Source organism: Camponotus vicinus, unplaced genomic scaffold (genome assembly GCF_025532165.1).
Source record: "Camponotus vicinus isolate PSW18456_S1 unplaced genomic scaffold, iyCamVici1.0 SCAF_4, whole genome shotgun sequence".
In the NCBI taxonomy this organism is placed as follows: domain Eukaryota; kingdom Metazoa; phylum Arthropoda; class Insecta; order Hymenoptera; family Formicidae; genus Camponotus; species Camponotus vicinus.
In genome coordinates this window covers 22,605,816-22,626,536 of record NW_028141976.1, presented here as the reverse complement: position 1 = coordinate 22,626,536, position 20,721 = coordinate 22,605,816, and the positions used below count along the sequence as shown (strand labels likewise).

At 37.1% G+C, this 20,721-nt stretch overlaps 1 protein-coding gene across 3 annotated transcripts in view; it reads left to right on the top strand.

The window, feature by feature from the left end:
- Positions 1-20,721, top strand: part of LOC145971123 (beta-1,4-glucuronyltransferase 1-like) — a 47,366-nt gene that overhangs the window by 19,913 nt on the left and 6,732 nt on the right. For 2 of the 3 annotated variants that reach the window (XM_083098449.1, XM_083098443.1), the window contains exons 2-3: positions 12,741-13,717; positions 14,178-14,358. In XM_083098449.1, coding sequence (XP_082954575.1) covers positions 12,801-13,717; positions 14,178-14,358 — 1,098 coding nt within the window. In that variant the 5' untranslated portion in view covers positions 12,741-12,800. Of the gene's footprint in view, positions 1-12,740; positions 13,718-14,177; positions 14,359-20,721 lie in introns of those variants that run through there. The other variant, XM_083098445.1, reaches the window with a different exon arrangement.

Here is a 20,721-nt window from a genome sequence, read left to right as displayed (position 1 = left end):
GATTGTATCCTCGCGCAATAACTTAAATCCCTTCTTTTTATTTTTTCCAAGAAGCGACCTCGGCTACTAATATTTTTCACATTATTAATATAATGTAAGCTTTATACAAAGCTTCGTGTAACGTAGTTTGAGAAAGTCTACATGTAATTGTTTGTAGCGGCCCGCTACAAACAAATTATAATTATATCATTTTATCTAATGTGGCTCTATTGAAATAATTGTCAATTACGTAATCATCGCTCGCTTAATGCATAAATAAAATTTCTCGAGCGCGAGCGATGATTTTATACATATTTTACGCTCCCATAAGTTTGTATATTTCATAAATGTCCGCGAAGCCGATGATGGTTTTTTTCCTAATTGCGGATTCATCGCGCGTTGATTCGCCCATTCTGCTGCGTTGTCCCCGTTAATTATCAGCCTGGCTCATCACTTTGCTTGGCAATTATTAACAAATAAATCTAATAATTAACAGTGTTTCGCATTAACGGTTCCGTCGATATACCGATGATTATTTATGTAAACCGCGATTATTTACGTTTTAATTGTGGCGCGTTTGTTATCGTATATCAGATACGAGATCCTTTTTGTGATGAGCTAGCTGACACAAATTCGTATTATGCTAATGGCTTTTGCATTAATACCAATAATAAGAACAATAATTTTAAATAATAATTATTAAGTTACTATTCTCACTATTATATCTCGTTATATAAATATTAAGAGAAACATATTATTATTGATATTGGATACTATAATTTATGGACTGTGTACTTATATAATTATCTTATAAATTTTCTATGTTTTACATATTATAGATAGTCATGCATATATTGAGCACAAGAAATTAAAAAAAAATTTCATTTTATCGAATGCCTTTTTAAACAAATAAGAATGTAATGTTTTTTACTGATTCGTAATCTCCTTCGTGCATCAATGTCCGTGTAATCGGCTATAGACTGTATATTTCATAAAAACATCGCGATTATATCGAAAGTTTCCGCATACTATATAATAAATTATGTATGATGCGCCATTTTCATATCTGAAAATTTTAGAGATAAATATAGAGAGAAGATCTCTCTCTCTCTCTCTCTCTCTCTCTCTCTCTCTCTCTCTGTCTCTCGTGAATTGTGTTTAACATTTGCACAACAGTATTTTCATTAAACCAGTTAGCCATCGTTTAATCTAAAAAAACGAAGTTTCAAACAATCTTCATATAATAATCGAAAGAAAATTTAATAATATTATAATTTATAACTATTACGGATTGTCATAGTCGACACATGGTTGGTCGATCATCTGCAAAAAGATTTTAAGGAGAAAATATTGATGCGCCAGGTGCATCAATAATATGAATGCACTGCTAGATATTCGTAACTAGATTTTTCGTTCGTGTTACGTGGCGTCGTCGAATGAATTGACGAAAATCAGCATTCGTATAATCCGCCGGATGCTTGATCGGCCGATCCGGAGCGAAAATATAGCGAATACTCGACGTGGATACACCGTGGATACAGCAATCGCGAAACGACCAATTTATCCGCGGTCGAGTTACCCTTCTGTGCCACTGCTCTCGTTGATAGCATCTCCTGCCAACGAGCAGCGTCCAAAATCGTTGGTTCGATCTGAACTATCGACCCCGTGTATTTGGAATGTCCGATAGATAGAATTCTCCTTCTCACTCATCTCTGTCTCTCTCGCTTTCTCTCTCAACCACGTAACTTGTTTGATTTCAATCATTTTCGAGTGTTTTCAATACATTTTCCAAGTGTTTTCGATGCGAGGCTCACGAGCGCGACCAGGTATATTGTTTTATCGTTTCCGGCTGTGTTTTCAATGGGTTCGGATGCATACCGGATATGCGAATCGAAAACGTTGCATTATAGTGGACGCCGAATATCGACACCGTCCGTTTGAAGTTTCTCGCGTTCTGTGAGAGACAAATTTTTTCTTTCTTTTTTTTGTTCGACGTTCGCGCTTCCGCTTTGCACGCTTATATTGCATATATTTACGAGTCTTCATCATTTTTTACGGGATACGCCGATTCTATGAAGTGCGATCTTGGAATAATGCGCCATCGCACTGTTCTGAATTTGATGAAGGACTCTTATTAAACGGCGAACATGCGTGTTTTCGCATTCCGTTTATTGGATATAATATTTACAGATTTTGAAATAAGAGATCTATGAGAGAGCAATTTAATTTTCTATGCTCGAAAAATCCACGAAAAATTTTTCTCTCTGCACACGCATTGTGCGTCTACGTACAAATTAAAATAATTCAGATTGTTTGATATTGTTTAATTCATTTTTATACAAATTGAGGAGTATCTAGTTGAATTTACATTTAACTCGAATTTATCAAATATTTTTTCCTCGCGTATTTAAGGCTCGAGGTAGATTTGTTCAAAAATTTTAAATTAATTATTTTACAGAGAGGAAAATCGCTTTTTTAATCAGATTAAACATGTCTACAATTCTATTTTATTCTACAGAATGTTATGCAGAATTCATCGAATGCATCATTAAACGCTTCTATACGTGCACTCCAACAACATAAAAATTATATTCACAATTCGCAAATTGTATCTTCTTTTGAAATATAATTTTTTATTCATCACACCGGTGATTACCATGAGATGTATATAATCATTTCTGGCTGAATTTTTCGTGTTAGTAGTAGCTTTTTGCACATCAAGAGAGAAAAACAGTAATTATTCGTTGAGATGGCTCGAGGGGATGTTGCGACAAGATTTACATGTCTGAGAAACAGAAAACTCGAGTAGTAGGCTTGACTACTGCTGCGTCTTCTGCATTTCCGGTCGTGAACCTTTTGCGTCGCAGTTGGTTGCCAGTGACACGTCTTAGAATTGTAGCTTGTTTAATTATCTCGACAGTTACGCAAAGCAAATACGAGCACCGACAGGAAAATTGAAGATGCACTAATTATCGCGTAAAGACGCAAAAAGATAGATTCAAGCGCAAGATAAGGGAGCAAAGGAGAAAAAAAAGAGGGAAGAGACGAGGGAGAAAGATAGCTTAATTGCAGTGGTTTCGCCATACTTGACGAGGATGATGACTCTCGTTCTTAACTTTTGCAACGAGGATATACTTCTGCCCACACGACTTTGCCATAAGATTCGTCTTCAAAGCACTCTCATCGAAAGCAACTAACTAGCTTTTGCACTCATATGCAGTTCGTAATTACACGTTACGTTTCCGGATGACGAATTAAGGAGAAGTTTCTTGATATGTATTTCGTTGGGTTTCTCTCAACGGTCTTTAATGTGATAAAACTAAAGCGCGATGTATATAAGTTGAAGTATTTTTATACGCCATGATATATATGTACGGAAAAACTCTCGCCTTTTTTATCTTCAAAGTATCTTTCTAAGTATCTCATTTCCGATATAGTTACCCCATAAAAAGCGAATAAATTAAATGAAGCCGCTAAAAATTGAACTAATATAAAGTTACAGATAAGAAATTTAGTTTTACCGAATAAATTTCTATCAATTTTTTTTCAATTCCTTCACTCTCCACTAATAAAAAATGATATAGAAATTTATTAGTAGATAACAAAGTCGGGAGTATATTTTCATGAACAAGTGCGCTGAAAGTTACTGGACCAAAATCGAGAGCAAATAAACGGGAACATTGAAAGGGTGGCGCCAGGGTGATAGAGTGATTTTTTTATCAGTACCTGTTTAGCATAAAACGGCTCACGGCAAAGTATCGAAATTCCACGCTGTCTTTATAGTTCAACGAGAAATGCTGATATACTCTCGAGAGTTAATACGCACGTCGGCTTATTTTTTTAGCGCGGAGGATGGGCGAGATTCGTTTATTATCACAAATCGTATTTTTCATGAATGGCTCTTTTCAATTGATGTATCTGACGGTTAGTGGTAACCGAGATGAGAAAGAGAGAGAGAACGAATTTCAAAGAATTTCCAATTCTCAGCTTTTCAATGGTACTTTCGACATTGCGCCTGTGTGCGAAATGGGCTAGCGAATAATGAATGGTATTCAGTTTATTTTTGCGATCTAAGTTACGCGCCGACGTTGCACCAGCGCGATGCAGCGCGCGGTGGTTGTACCTAAGCATTGAAATAGAAATAAAATAAAACTATAATAAAATATTTAATCTCTATCCGCCATCTGCACATGAAACTTTGCACTTTCTCTTTACACTTTTCTTCTCTCTCTTTCTCTCTTTCCTTTTGTCATATTTTTTTTTTATATCCTTTATATATTATTCTGCGTACTAACAGCATATTTCGATATAGAAAAAAATAAAATGGAATTTATTATATATTTTTGGAGAATGATAAAGTATAATCGAAATAAAAAGACAAAAATAAATTCTTGACAGAATGATTATGTAGCATACTATGGAATAATAAATCAAGATTGATATTTGGCAGAGTGTATGGAAACATTTTATATGTGTAAACGTGAAAAAAATAGAATAATCCGATGGAACGTCATTAAATAATTTGATAAAGAGGAAAAATAAATAATAATATAATATACACGGTGAGTCATTTTAATCTATAATCCCAATTATCTCGTTGGCAAAGCATGACAGAGAAAAAATTTTCCCACAAAAGTTGTTTGTTTCTTTGGGGGCCATAAGATGGCACCATTGGTTTGACCTTGAAGAGTCATTTGAAGGTCACGTGAAGGTCACCTTCAATTTCTTAAATGGAACCTACATTTTCTCATTACATATTCTTGTAGCTTATCTCGAGAGCTTTCCAAAACACTATAATTAAGTATTTTTTCATTAAGTACTTTTCGAGTTATGAGGCTTGAAATAATTTCTTAATTTTACATAAACCGTAAAATATCTTGTAAAATATTCATTTTTCGATTATCTTACCTTAATACTTTTACGTACAAAATAATGAGAGGAATCAATTGGTCTAAAGAAAACACATAGTTGTTTTGAAGAAAAAATATGGAATTGTTAATTGCAAATCACATATTTTTTCTTAAAAACAACTATGTTTTTTCTTTACACCAATTGATTCCTCCCATTATTTTGTACGTAAAAGTATTAAGGTAAGATAATCGAAAAATGAATATTTTACAAGATATTTTACGGTTTATGTAAAATTAAGAAATTATTTCAAGCCTCATAACTCGAAAAGTACTTAATGAAAAAATACTTAATTATAGTGTTTTGGAAAGCTCTCGAGATAAGCTACAAGAATATGTAATGAGAAAATGTAGGTTCCATTTAAGAAATTGAAGGTGACCTTCACGTGACCTTCAAATGACTCTTCAAGGTCAAACCAATGGTGCCATCTTATGGCCCCCAAAGAAACAAACAACTTTTGTGGGAAAATTTTTTCTCTGTCATGCTTTGCCAACGAGATAATTGGGATTATAGATTAAAATGACTCACCGTGTATAATTATATAAATAACAATATGATATATAATTATTTTGATATAATCAATATAAATATTTTAATATTATTTACTTATAGAAAAACTTATTTTAATAAATAAGATGAAAATAAAATGAGAGACTTCGTAATGTCATTATCGAAACGTGAAAAAATTCAATTCATTAATTAAGTTGAAGAGATAATTTACAGCGAGAAGAATCGTAAAGAAAAGAAGATACTCTCGCAATTTCCAATATTTTCTATCGACCTGAACGTTATCGTTTATTACCTTTTTTATTTAAGAAGCAGTTACGTTTATTTTTCTTATCTCAAAGAGAGATGTCTTTATATACTTTATATAATAAAAAAAGGTTAACTGAGTTGAGAGGTTTACTGAAAAATGAGAGATGTCTTTATATATACGTTCATTTAATATAATAAAAAAGATTACTGAAAAATGAATGACGAATGATACGACGGATTACGAACAGATTTCATTATTGATAAGACATGACAAGATATCCAATATATATCACGATTCTTTTATTTCATTGGTCCATTAATAAAAAGAAATATTGCATTCCAATTTCCTCCAATCTAACGGTACGTATAGAGAGACAGATTTCGAAAATTGTGAAACCAACACATTGGTTCGTGGTATTTGGACAATATTGTGCACGGATCTGCTATTCAAACCGGATCTTTGACGGAATCCAGAATGGCCAGCAACGTGAAAAAACATCAAAGAGAGTCGTACGGATTTCTCGGGGTGGTTACGTATGCGGAAATTTATTGTGCTAGGTACAAAAGTAATTTCGCGCATACATTGAATATCATCACGCATTATGGAACGGATAAACAATCGATAATCCCGTAATCCTTCGTAGCCTGTATGCGCGTTCGTTGAATTTCAGAGTACTATTGAAGCGCGTATAAATGTGGAATCGTCGAGACGCTTACTAACCCGATTATTTCACACAAAATTAGAAATGTAAAATTTTAAGTTTATTTTATTGTTTTAATATTCCTATTTTGATAATGAAATCTTAAAATTCAATTTTATAATTTCAATTTTTAAAAATTAAAATATTAAATTTAAAAAAATTATTATTTCAATTTTTTTACAAAGAATCATACGTATACGAGTTGTAAAGCTAATTGTTGTAAGATAATTAATCATTCAAAATATATTTGATGGAAAAATTCAATTCTTAAATGTCTGATTACTGAAACTAGTTGAAAATTTTTCTAAAGAGTTCGATTCTAAGATTCTACCTCCATTCGCGATGGAGCGTTCGCTTCGTGAAACGTGAACGTGAGCGAGAACACCCAAAGCCCAGGTACACAATTTGATAATGGGTTAGCTGTGTAATGTGCACACATTTGCCCCGGTCGGCCCCAGCAGGTACACGCGCGTTACACGCAGCAGACTGAATCAGTGATAACAACGTGTTCGCATAATCAATCATGCCGTGACTCCACCTTCCGCACACATTGGCACACAGTCTCTCTCCGCCAGTACTTCGCGTACCTATGCCATCGGCTCTTCGTGTACCACGTAGAGGGATTCGTGTAGCTGTGCGTCGAAGCAAGCAGCTACTTGGACGCGCACACGAGTTTTCATGGTGCCCGGAATTACCATAGGTCGTCGGAACTTTGTATGCCGTACACCTCTATCAATGTATGTTCCATTGGCAGCTTTTAGTCTTCCGGCCGTAATCGATAAGCTCGCGATTTCTCACGAGAACGGTATTGTAATGGAATATGTGCGATCAGATGCAAAAACTGGTCTTATCAATCGGATTATTATTATATTATTATTGTTATATTGTTATATTTGTTGATTATTGTTATATTTATCGCTATTATTTTACTAGCGAAAAACCTTTCTATTTTTTTTATCAATTGTATCATTATTTTTTAACTTCTTACATTTGTATTAATGTGCGCTGTTTATCTATGGCTTTGAGAATAGATATCGATCAAGTGCGCGCTCTCAATGCTGGTTCTGTTCTTCAACCGATGTTGATCGATTTCGACAACGTAAAGCTTACAATTAGTATAGATTCAGCTATCGATCTTTCTCTTTCCTCTCGTGTGAATCTCTATCGCCGCAATCGCCCTGTATTTGTAAACGACCTGCATACATTGCTTACCGTGCAAGGCGCGGCATTTATCGGAGAACGATGCTAGTCTCGGTGATAGACTCGATAAACGAACGTTTGATGTCACTGATGTGTCATTGATCACTGATCGGATTCTGATAAAATCACAGAGGAATTGTTATTATCGATTACAAAGGAATTGTGATTAAACAGTTGATTGAAATTCAAAATTTTACGAATGGCGGGAGAAAAAGATTTTATACGTATATCTTGAATCATACTTGAATCGGAATATAAATTCACGTAAATTTGAGAATTTACTCAGAATAATAATTTGACAATTTTATCTAATCCTCAAATGTCAATCGATATACACACTAATTACAAGATCATTGAGTTATACATTCTCACGTCAACGGATCATCTCTCTCCTTTTTTAATGGACTTGGAGAGAATTTTCTTCGAAAATATTAAATTCCCTCTCTTTATGCGGAGACTGCTTCGCCAGTCGCACGCTGCCGGGGGAAAAAGCGAAGAAAAGGAAAAGAGAGTCGGGTGTTCGGGTTCCTTTCGAAGAACGCGGATTCGGGACACTTCCGGATGCACATCCCAATGCATTCTGATATTACTTTCTGCGACGCGCGCCTGCCTCTCTTGCAATTGTAATGAGCGTCCGCTGCGACGTAGAGGGATTTGCTGGCGGTAATAGCATGCAAACATCCTTGCAGGGAACACGAGGACGTCGCGTACCTCCTTCTCTCTTTTCCCGCAGTCGTGTGTGACGTCACGACGAGTTAATACATCTGCCTACCTAGACACGAACGCTGGTACAGTGTCCTCTCGGGCGAACCTTGACGACGGCTGGAATTTTCTCGCGTTTTACACCGGCATGCATGGTTGCACACCGGGGTTTCCGCTCTGGGTTATAAAAATCTCTGCAACTGATGTTCTCTCCCGACACCGACGTGCTACGACCTTTCGTGGACATTAGGTTACAACTAACGTGTACAACGAAGGACGTGATGCGACAAAGAAACGTCCACGAGTTTTGTCGACGTAGCACATGAAAGCTTTTTAATAATCTCTTCATACTCATAATTGCTTTATTGTGCATAGCATGTATTATATTCTCTCATTTTTTCTACTTCATTTCTATATACTCTGTATTGCTTGTTATATTATTGTTTATACCATGTAATTTTATTATTACATCATTGCAACATTAAAAAAATAATACTTTGTTTTCTAGAAGAATATTTCTAAGGAAAGAAACTTTTATACGAAATCCTTACGTTTGCAATTTATTGAATATATTTCACAAGTATCGCATTTTATATTTCTCTTGCGATTAATTATAGATTAATTTACATGAGGATTAAAATATACATGTTAAAAGAGGATTTAAGAAAGATACCATATCGTGTTAATAAAAACATGCTACAAGATTACTTTTGCTTTATCGTGCGATATTTCCATAGATTTTCATACACGAAGATGCAAACATATTTTTCCGCGGTTCTCTTTACGCAAAACAAAGATGGTTGCGTCGTCGAGGTACTCGTTCCTAACTTTTTCACAATAATGATACGGCAAGCAGCGAAATGGAAAGAAAACATGGTAGTGGAAAAATCGCGTTTATCGAACAAATTATAAGAAAATAGTTATGACGAAATTGTGGTTACTACATTATACGTACCATCGTCATATGTAATGGTGGTCTTTCTTGGAGCGCGCGCTAAGAAAAATATAGTACGCCGGAGTTCGCAAACTTTTTTTCCGTCGCTGTCGCTGTTTTGAACAATTTTACAAAACGGCACTTTTTCTCTATTTTTTTCGCAAAATGTGTTTAATGGTTTATACGCAACTTACATGCAAAGCCACCGTTTTTATATATTATCCGCAGGAATGTGTAATAAGTCAAACTTGTGTGCAAGTCAAACTTAATTGCCTACATTATTAGTTTGTGGGTATGTTACAAACGGAGAACGAATAAAGTTACATCGGTATTAAACAATCGATTCTCGCGTTAATATTTTATTTTCTGTCTATTGTAGCATCATTTTGAATTATTTAATTAAATTGTAGTAGTTCTTTAGCAGTTTACGTTGTATAAATTTGAACTATTTTTATTCAATTATTATATGAAATATAAATGTATATGGAGTATCTTGGCAAAAATTTAAAATTATGATAATAATGAAAGGAAATGAGCTAGAACTTAGAGAGCTAAAATACACGATAAACATTTTTTCTTATTAATAATTTTGCGCTTTTTAGCTAAAATAGGAACGTCACGAAAATATCACTCTTACTTACGTTTCCATCGTCATCGAATTGACATAACGCTCGAATGTGCCTTTGAGTCATCAAATATTTGCATTTACCACATTCGTCCAATATCCTGCTGCGCAAAAGGAAGGTGTGTAAATGCATCTTAGGATAAACATACGCGCGTTTTACACATACTATATATATATATATATATATAGGCCGTAATTCGCGAGAATGTAACATCATAAGGAATACATTACGCGCGCTACTCGTTCCATACACAAGTGACCTTAATGCATCCGATATCCGCTTTCCCAAGTCGGTCAAGACTCCTTGAGAAGATGCATTTCCACTCGAGACTTTCTTCCCATACTCGCTCGAGGAGATGCGAGCGCATCCAAATAGCCAAGGTTTGCTTGTCGGTGAGGCTGGCGATCTGTGCAGGAAGATTGTGAGTCGGGAATCGGGAGGAAGAGGAGAGGATGGAAGTAGGAGAAGGATGATTTATCTCCCTTGGGCGCGAAGATTTTACCTCGGGTGTTAGTTCCGCCGGTTGAACATCCAGATGGAAAGCGGGAGGTGTATGTTGAACGGTGCAAGGAAGGGTTGCCGAAGTTCTTATCGGCATGTATATAATTTTCAGTAGGTTCACAACAGTTAGTAGACACTGCAGCTACCCTTTGCCCTTTGCCAACACGAAACTTGTTGTGCGGAATACTTACGACCGACGTTTACATTTACGAAGCAACACATTGTTCCCTATGGTGCATTAGGGCGGATTTCCCGCCCCTATCGGTTAGTTGAACACGATTTAATTGGTTGCGCGATTTTTTTGTCAGGTTTAATATTGGGGGGGAGAGTGTTTGGCATCCTGAGCGAACTACAATTCGACGCGCCAAGTTTCAGCCCTAAAGTTTAGTTCATGAAACTTTGCTGCGAAGGTAAATATATAGAGTAAACTGCACATATATTCTTTTGCGCAGACATACATACATACGGAGTCAGTTTTTTAAATATTTATCGTAGAGATTTGAATAAAAATAAAATTTGAATAAAAATATGCGAAGCGTTATCAAAGCGAAAGATATAAAAATCCTTTAATTATTTTAAGAATAATGTAATAAGGGCAATATTTTTATTCGATATTGTATTTAATACCAAGTTAGGAACGAAATATTGGAGATTTTACTGTTTCAAAGAAAAATGATAAATAATATTTCTTTTGCGAGCGCCATACAAAGAATGCGTTATTAGAAATTTTTGATTTCATCGATTCAACGATTGTGCTCGTGACATAAAACTTCAACGATTGTGCTCGTGACATAAAACTTTGGGCATTTTCTATTTTTTTTATTTTTAACATTTTAAGGTTTTTATTATTTTTATATTTATTAAATTTGATAAAAATTTTATTCGAAGATAATAATTTGCAAAAACATATTTCTCTCATTCGTTTTCATTTTTTGTTTGTTTGTGATATCCGAAACCTGCTTCCCTTTTTCCCTCGTTTATCTCGTTATAAAACAAGCATTGATTTTTGCAACGGATTCCATCGAACAGCAAACTGATAATTAAGATAGCAAAGTAGCTCTTGCTCTGCAGCCGACAAGCTGTTGTCGGTAAGTTGCTCAGCAGTTTGCTTTCGTCGATGACCGAACCACTTTCATGGGTTTGTTTAAAAACAACGCTAGCCGTTGCGGTGTTATCATAAGTTCTTCGCTTGGAACATCCATCGGGATAATCTCCCTGTTTATAGAAGGGAGCGAGGTATTTCTAGTTTAAACGCATCCCTCCCTCCCCAGTCCGCTTTCTTTAACTTCTCTCACAAATACGCGCAAAAGGTATAATCCGATTACACGTTTTGATACGTTTAGAGACGGTGTAGAACAACATGCGCGCTTGACTGCATTTTATCGAATGTATTTTCTTACGGTCTGTTTTAGTCTCATGTTCTATGTGTCAAAGAAGCTATCTTTCTTGGATCCAAAACTAATAATTTTTACAAATGTTGAGCTGCATAATTTCTAAATAAGAAAATGTTGAAAGAAATACGCTTTCTCTTGTATTTTACGTTATATCTAAATGTAAATAACAATTGACAAATATCCCTGACCAAAATTAATTCGCAGATTTTTGTGCTTTCTTACGAATAATGAAATATTTTATGTACAAATTATTTGTTACAAGCAAATAACACGCTTTACATGTACCTCCAATTGTTTTTCGAAGGATTCGCGTTATCTGGATTAATGTTTTTCGAGACGTTAGTCTGCCGCTGCAAACTAATGCGAAATTCATCATTACGCGACGACTTCATCTCACCATGGTCTGTTTTATTCCGCTCACGTGTCCCTATGAAATTATTCACGCTAGTCGGCGACACATTGTGCCCCGCGGTTCTGGAAGAATAAGTGGTGAACGTAAAATGCGGCGAAAAGGGAAGTCGTTCCACGCGGACAGGTTACGATGAGAACATGATATTCGCATCACGATTACTTTCTTTGTCAAGTTTTCGGCGACTTCTACAAATTCGAGCACAATAATTAATCGCGATAAATTATGATAGAACTTTGTTATTATTCCATATCTTTGCTTCGTCACGTAATCATACAATCGTATAATTAATTCATCACGTCATTGCTATCATTTTAATGAATTAATGTTCCCTTAATGTTACAAACGAAATATATTAATTCAAAATTTGAATCTTTTCGTTTTTTTAAATACAATAAGTATTACTTGTAACTTTATTCTTTTCTTAGTTCACCAAATAAAATATAATATAATTCAAAATATTAATTATATAATTGAATATAATATAATTCAAAATATAATTGACGTATACTTGATCGTTAATTAAAATCATTCTCCTGTATGCTTGTGGTATCTCGAAATCTGAATTTTCCAGAATGATATCGGTTTCGATGACGCGCAAAATTGTTTTTTTTTTTTTATTGTTTTCAGCTGGGATGCCGGCCATGGAATCTCAGTCTGACGAGCGTGATCATCTTGGCGCTGTCGAACATGCTGCTAACATTCTTACTGTTACAATCGGAAACTTGTGTGCCGGAGACCATCCCACGGAAAGTCGTGGAGGTGAGCGCCGTCACCGAGTGGAATCTCGGTACCCTCGTCAAGCAGCAGGAACAACAGCCAGAATGTATTACGCAGGATTATCAACCGACGTCACCTGACAGTAACAGTCTGCAGCTGGATATCAAGCTTGGTAGATGGGACGCTCGACGGATATTTCGGACGTTCGATTCGGTGCTAGTCGGTAGCAAATTCACCGAGTTATCGCAGACCTACCGGGTGTGTTTGGCTACCCAGACTTCCGTGGAAAAGTTACATTCGTTGGTGCAGGTCGCTCTGCACTGGACCGGACCGATGTCCGTGGCGCTTTACGCTGCCGGTGACGAAGAGTTTGAGGTGTTGCAACGTTACCTGGTGTACCTGAGAAAATGCTACGAGTCCATCAGAGAGAGAGTGATCTTCTCTCTGGCTGTACCGAGGATGCGACCGCCTAAGAAACAGCCGCGCGTCTTTGAGCTACCGGATATTATCGATTGTGCCAAACCGGAAGCCACCCTGAACGAGCTCGCGAGCCACATATCCAGCGAGCAGACCAATTGGCGGATACGAAACGTTTATCCGCAGAATCATATGCGTAACTTAGCGCGCAAGAACTGCCAGACGGACTATGTGTTTCTGACAGACGTTGATATCATACCGAGCTTCAATCTGTCGGTCGCGCTCGATGAGTTCCTCAGAAGCGACAACTGTGATAAGTGCGCCTACGTAATACCTACATATGAGTTGGATACGCGTATGAGATTCCCCCAGAACAAGACGGAACTCATCAGGCTTGCGAGGAAAGGTTTAGCTAGACCTTTTCATCAAAAAGTCTTTATACATAATCAATTCGCCACAAACTTTACAAGGTAAGTGATTTTATTAAAAATTAGCTCTGTATAAATTTGTTGAAATAATATTCGCTTCAATCAACTGAATAATATATTAATCATATATATATATATATATATATATATATATATAATCATATATATATTGACATTGTTTAAAAATACATTTATGTAATCGATTTATAATATTTGAAATATTAGTTAAATTTAAATTGCGATTGAATCAATATAATAACGTGAATAATATAATGATTTTCCTATTTAAAGTTACATTACTGTACGACTTTAATATATCTAATTTTATCCTTATTCAGATATGATTATTTGAACGTAATTTAGACTTGATTGCGACTCTCTCTTTTTTCTTTTTACGAATTATTATATATATATTATAAATATATAACATAAAGTTTTAATTAAGCACTGTTATTTGAATACTGCGCAACATATATATGCTTGAGAACTTTTTATTTTACAGGTGGCTACAGGACGTGTCGCCGAACCATAAATATCATGAAAACGTAAGGACCGGTAAGGTCTACGTTAGTCATGACGTGACGAATTTCGAATTCCTTTACGAGCCGTTTTACGTGGCGAAAGATATCGCACCGTCTCACGATGAGAGGTTTATGGGATACGGATATACGAGGAATACCCAGGTACGCGATATTCCCTAGGATACGTCTCTTTTTTTCTGTTTGCGTTTGCCACGTGACGAATACGTTAGTGGCAATGTGGAATCGAAAATACAATTTCGCCCGAGCACGAAATAACATGAAATTTTACAATGCGAAAGTTTATGTTCGATCTGGGGTGGGTTCGATTTGATGATATGAACGCCATTCTTTCCGTTAATGGATGAAAATAATAGTATTCGAGAAGATGAGCGCTGTGCGTGTATCTATATAAAATGTATTAAATCAGTTGGCAACAATATCGTAGAACACCTTGAATTAAAAATGCTTTCGCGACAAAATTACCGTCGATATCCTCCATAAAAAAGTGGATGAGTAATAAAGAACATAAATATGGCTTAGATCCAAATGTACCCATGATAATTGCATGAATGCAGGATGATATTTTACCCCGCTGTTAGTTTAGCTCAACGTCACGAGATAAAAAGTGTTTCATCGAAAATTAATATACCTTTCGGGGCGCATTAATGGAATTAACGGAGATAAATGGCAGTGATGGAACCGGAAACTACTACCCATTATTACGTTTCTACATTACTATGTAAATAAGCGACATAAATTAACGAAAAGACACATTTTGTACATTTTGGGATATTACAGGTAAAAACGAACATACATATATTTCCGCGTTTTATAATTAACGTTTCGAACTGCAATATTTTGCTAATTTAAGAACGCAAATCGTGCTATGTGAAAAGGATATAGCGACAGCGACGATAAAATTTTAGCAAGGACGCATGCTAGCGAGATCCTGGCATGAGCCAGGGGAAAACGAACCAAGGGCGCTCGTTTGTGAATAGTACGTTCGAGAATAGCAAATTGGAGTGAGCATGCCCTCGTGCACAGCCACGACATTAATTGAATTACATATTATCATTGCTGCGTTGTTATCGGGCGATGGAGGCTCGTTTCGCGAAACGATCATTATTCAATTTAAACTTGATGCATCCTCGGTTGTATAATCGAACGTTTGCATATCGGGACAGCATCGTGCGGGTTGCAAATTGCATTCGCTAATGTACTTTTCAGGCACGTCGTTCTCGCCCAAACTATGAAAGAATCGCTAATTACTTAGGTCGATAACATTAAACTTTGAAACTTCGTCATGCAGCTCGTGACGTATCATGCGGGTGAAACTTTGATATCTGATGGAACGGGAAGGATTTTCGATCTCGAGACTAAAATTTGAAAGAAAAACAAGCAGAAGAACAATATCTATAGATGCTTCGATTTATCTTTCGCAGAAACTTAATCGTAAGCTTTTCTTCTCCCTTCTCGTTGTTGCTTAAGTACAACTGTGAAAGAGAAAGATCGCAATTAAAATTGTAGTGGCTTCTAAAAGATTATTTGTGCTACGAAGCGGTGGCGAGAGAAATTTTCTGCTTGCAGTTCAGGGGTTTGCATACCTCCGAGCATATGGATGTACGCTCGTAGGGTGGCACGCGGCTCCCGCGTTGTTTCGACGGGAGAAGTGTACGATGTTCGTGGTTTTCGACCTCATGGCGGAAATAACGAAATTCCATCGCACGGCGAAAATCCGAGCGCGACGACCGTAAAACGAAGTATGCCAAGTACCGAGGGCAATAAAACGAGCGTAAATCTACGTATATATGTATCGCGACTGTGTCGTCGACTTGCAAACAGTCGCGATGGTGGTGTGGTGGTCGCGGTCATGCGGCTGATATTACATGCCAGCGGACATCGGAAGTACGTATTCGCATCTCCTTTGCGGTTTGCGTCGCGCAACATCCATTCACTCCTGCGGAGAAATGAGAATGAGTATCGTCCGTTTCTCTCTTCGTCCCCTGCGACACGTTTAACCAGTTGCTAGACTCATTTCCGAGATGTATAACATTAAGATCGAGCTACCCTTTTTGAGGGGGAAACACAATGTTGGCCATTTGATCTCTATCGCTTTTAAAAATATTTCTGTTTTGTGCTATTCTATTTCGTTCTTGATTTCTATCACGAGATTTATACGAATACATTTTTCAATTTTATTTTATTACATATTGAATTTTATTTTATTACATATTAAATGTTACTTGTAATCTTGTTTTCAAAGTTGTGTTTCGATTAAGTCTAGGAATGTTTTGAATGGCCAGGTGTCGAATTTTAGATCGCAATTGAGATGCCTTTCCCGCCGATGCGCATTTCTCGCGAGGACGCATCGCTACCGGTTAAATTTTATTTTACGTTAATTAATCTTCGGTTGTTTGCGTATGCAATGTGCGAGAACAATGCGGTATGCGCCATAATCGCGACGCAATTACGCCAGTTCCCTGGCTCGCCTCGATTGCCCCGGCAAAATGAGCATGTTAATTGCCGATCGATTCGTTAATTCTCCATGCCTCCCCGTCCCTTCTCATCGCATAGCCTTTGTCTGGCCGAGCGGGCTTAACGTCCCCTCCCTCTCCCTTTCCTCTTTCCCGATACAACCTTCAATTACTCGCCGACGCACTGGCCGATTATCGACGCGACCTCAATATAAAGAATTCGGGCCCGACGAGATGCGCGGCACGCGCTGCTCGTTCGCGATTCGACATATATATGTATATATCGCGTCGACGATCGATCTTGTCATGGCCGATTCGATACGCCAACGTAGTCGAACCTCGAGGGATTCTTTATTGTCGTGTTTATCGAGTGTGCCGATCGGGCCGGTACGAACTGTTCCGGCTTGATATCTCATCAGACTGGCGTTATCGGATTGATTCCCGGCTCCCAGGGCCGGCGCATCGCGATAAGTGAGATAAGCCTGGCGTGAGAGATGGAAGAATAAAAATGCAGGAGTAAAAATCAACGGAAAGTGAACACATTCAGTAGTTTAAAAGGATATATCACTGTCATTAATATATGTCATAAATTCGGATCAAAAAATTTGAGAATCGCGGAAAAAATCAGATAAAAAGAAGATAAATTATTATCATTATTACAGTAGAGAGTTAATTTCTCAAGCAATAGTATGATAATAATAAACAGAGGAGTTTTGCACGAAGTTAATATTAATTAGGAAATTGAATATTGATTTATATATATATGCGTTATATCAGGGGTTAAAGACCACCCACGCCGTTATTAGCTTCGTGAGATACGCATTTCCATTCGCGCTGTACATATCAAGTGATATCAACATTGTTCGCCATCTGACATTTTGTTTCTCATTGATTCATTATTCATTATCGCTTCAGATTAATCTATAATAGCGATACATTCGATTCTCGAGGGTAGATATGTTGTTGTCGCGAGAAAAGTGGCACCGAAGTATCGCACGCAAGCACCTCGCAGATGATTGCAATCAAGTCGGAAACGAGATAGTTCGTTCTAGACACTTCAACGTACCGGTCACTCTGCTACGTTGATTGAGCGATTTGGCCAGCTGGGATCGTAAATCAGAGGCAAACCGGCACGAATAGAACGATCCGATTTGTTCGAGCTTGTTGCGAGCGGCGCCTTTTATCGTTTGCAGTTTGTCGAAAATTACGAAATAGAGTTCAGATTTGCGCATTATATAGTCATTGGAAACGTGTGAGATAAGAAATATAGTGTCGAAAATATGTAAGTAAAATAAAAATAAATCCTCTTATTTATCCTCGCGAGTCTCTATGAAATTTAAAAAAGAATCTTGATTTTGCAGAAGAAATAGGACATTGTGTTACAAGTTTAGCCTCGTCAAGTCGGTAATCACACATTAATATGATTTACATATTCATTACATGATAAGTATTACATGATGAATGTTGACGAATTATTTCGCATGACTCATTAACGCTTAATTCGGCTTTTGATATAATTTATTTCAGTTTAATTCGTTCGATAGCTTGCTGTTAATTTTTGACGTAGCGCACTTTTGCACGTTCAATTATGATTGGTTGCGTATTTCATAACTAGATGTTTAATGTGGGATTAAATAATATTGAATAAGTAAATTTTATTTTATATATTTCGCATTACGCGCATTTAAATTTGCATCCAAAGCAAAGTGCCGAGCGAATTAACCTATGCGAATTTGAATTATTGGTGCATATATCAAGCGTCATATATCGTAGCGGCTGCATTTCATAATGCAAATTCGATAATGGAGCAACAAAAATCTTATTCGATTTTCGAATATAGTGCCGCGTGTGTATGCGTATCGATATTATTTCCATGCATCTATGCGTTTAATTATTCCCACGCATTTCTCCGGCAATCTTTTTCCGTTAACTGTTTTATAATTGAATTGGTCCGAAAGTGATTTTCGATTAGGCGTTCAGGTATTCCGTGCAGCACGTTGGTAACCAACGATCCAACTCGAGCCAAAGGATGTCCGTAATTTAGCGGCTAGTTCTCTCATGGAAGATCAATGACCGCGGCTTGCAGGCACCGTGTAACAAGCAGCAATTTAAGTGTCTCGCAGGATAATGCAAGTTTCTCTCTTCTCTTTCGTAGAGAGGATCGATCGCGCGAGGACTCTCGCGCGAAGCTTCTGTAGCAAGATTTGTCGTATTTAAAAAGAAAAAAAGGCGCGCAATATTTCTATAATCTTCCTTTCAATGTCGTGAAAAATGAAAAAATATCTCCAACGTCACGATTACGTGCGGTGCCAGAATATTTCTGTAGCGTCGAAATTTGAATTCATCTAAAATTACATGGATTTCCATTTTCGCTGCTCACTCCATTTAAGCGCCTTCGAAACGAACGAGAGGATTTGCGTTCCTCTTTTGCCCCCGCCGTTTTAATTCCATCCTAAGTTGCGGTGTCGCGCCGGTACCCCCTTAATGCAGAGAATGTAAGATAAGTGGAGGCGCCATACGGCGGTAGGCGGCTGGGACGCGCCGTATTCGCGGGGATTTACGTCGACGTGCGATGGCATAAAACTCAATTATCAGATTTAGCCCGCCACTTACCCTCGCATAGCCGGCATATTACTCTGCTGTCATTTGAAAAAATTATACGATCTTGTTTACCTCGCACTCACTTTTTCTTATGCATGCGTCGGCACGTCTTCATCTAAATGTCACTTCTTTGCACGCTCGTTCGACGAAATACGCACATCTTGATGCGATAAAAAATAATCTGAATATTATCCGAAAAATGTCATTTGTGGTTTTCCATCGTTTTGCGACGAATATAATTGATTAGTTAACGTTTTGTGCGTTTATGAATATATTCTTATAAAGCTAGAGATATCCAACTATTCAAGTTGCTATTGGTGCATATTTAAAGAAAATCTGTGAAAGAAGCATCATATAATTCATAAAGTTAACATGTGACGATATTTAACATTTATTATGCATTGGCTATTTGTGTGTCAGTTACATTTTTTCTCAATCGTTTGTAGTGTAATCGTGCTAATTTGACTGGTATACATATTGTAGAACGTATATAAAATGGATAAGGAAAAATTGCACGTTACTTTAGATATTTTAAGTATTTAAATAAACAGGAACGTATATTATTTGTATTTATTGTCGAAAATGGCGACGATGAGGAAATGTATACAAAGCAACATGTTATAGTGATTATTTTGCGGACCGGAGATGCATGTACGCGGGCAAATTGAAGAGAGCTGCTGCGGCTTGTGCGAACTGAGAGAAATTGGCGCAGGTTTCTCGATGAGATTGCGTCAACAAAGCTAAACCGTTGGTACGCAGTGATTTTGCAGAACCGCCCGAAACACGTCGGTACGTAAGGAATTCTCAGCGAGCTATGGGGTTCTTGAATATCAAAGGGACACTCTGTCTTTGAATTTCGAGCATCGGGATACCACGGGATCCTCCTGCAAACGGTTCGGATCGAGTCGCGTAGTTTGTGCCGGCGCTGATTTGAGTCGATGTAACAACACGGTAATTACGTCACGTCTAATTTGCGAAATACATGACACAACATGACATTGGCACAATCCAGTATGCATCTCGGTTGCTTAGACTGTGACACGTAACGCATTGTGTGCGCATGCAACATGCAGACAAATTAAATTTAATACTTTAATCCCAATCGGATGAGGAAATGTTAACGATTGCATTACGTGCAATGTGTCCTGCATCCTGCATTATGAGATCGCACATCTTTGAAAGCTTTGAAGCTGGAGAAGCTATATTATCGAAGACGGGAGTTCTGTCTCTCGACGAAAGGTGATTTGATTATAGTACAAAGTGATCATATATTCTAATTTTTGCCAATATCGCGTCAAATACGATGAAACGTATCGATTAGTAAAAAGAAAGATAATCGAATGTATTGGATATTACACACACATTTGTTGTACCGCACACGACGTCGCGTACTTTCGTCTTCTCTGAACGAAATTGAACGGGAGTTGCCGTGACAGTGGAATGAAATAAA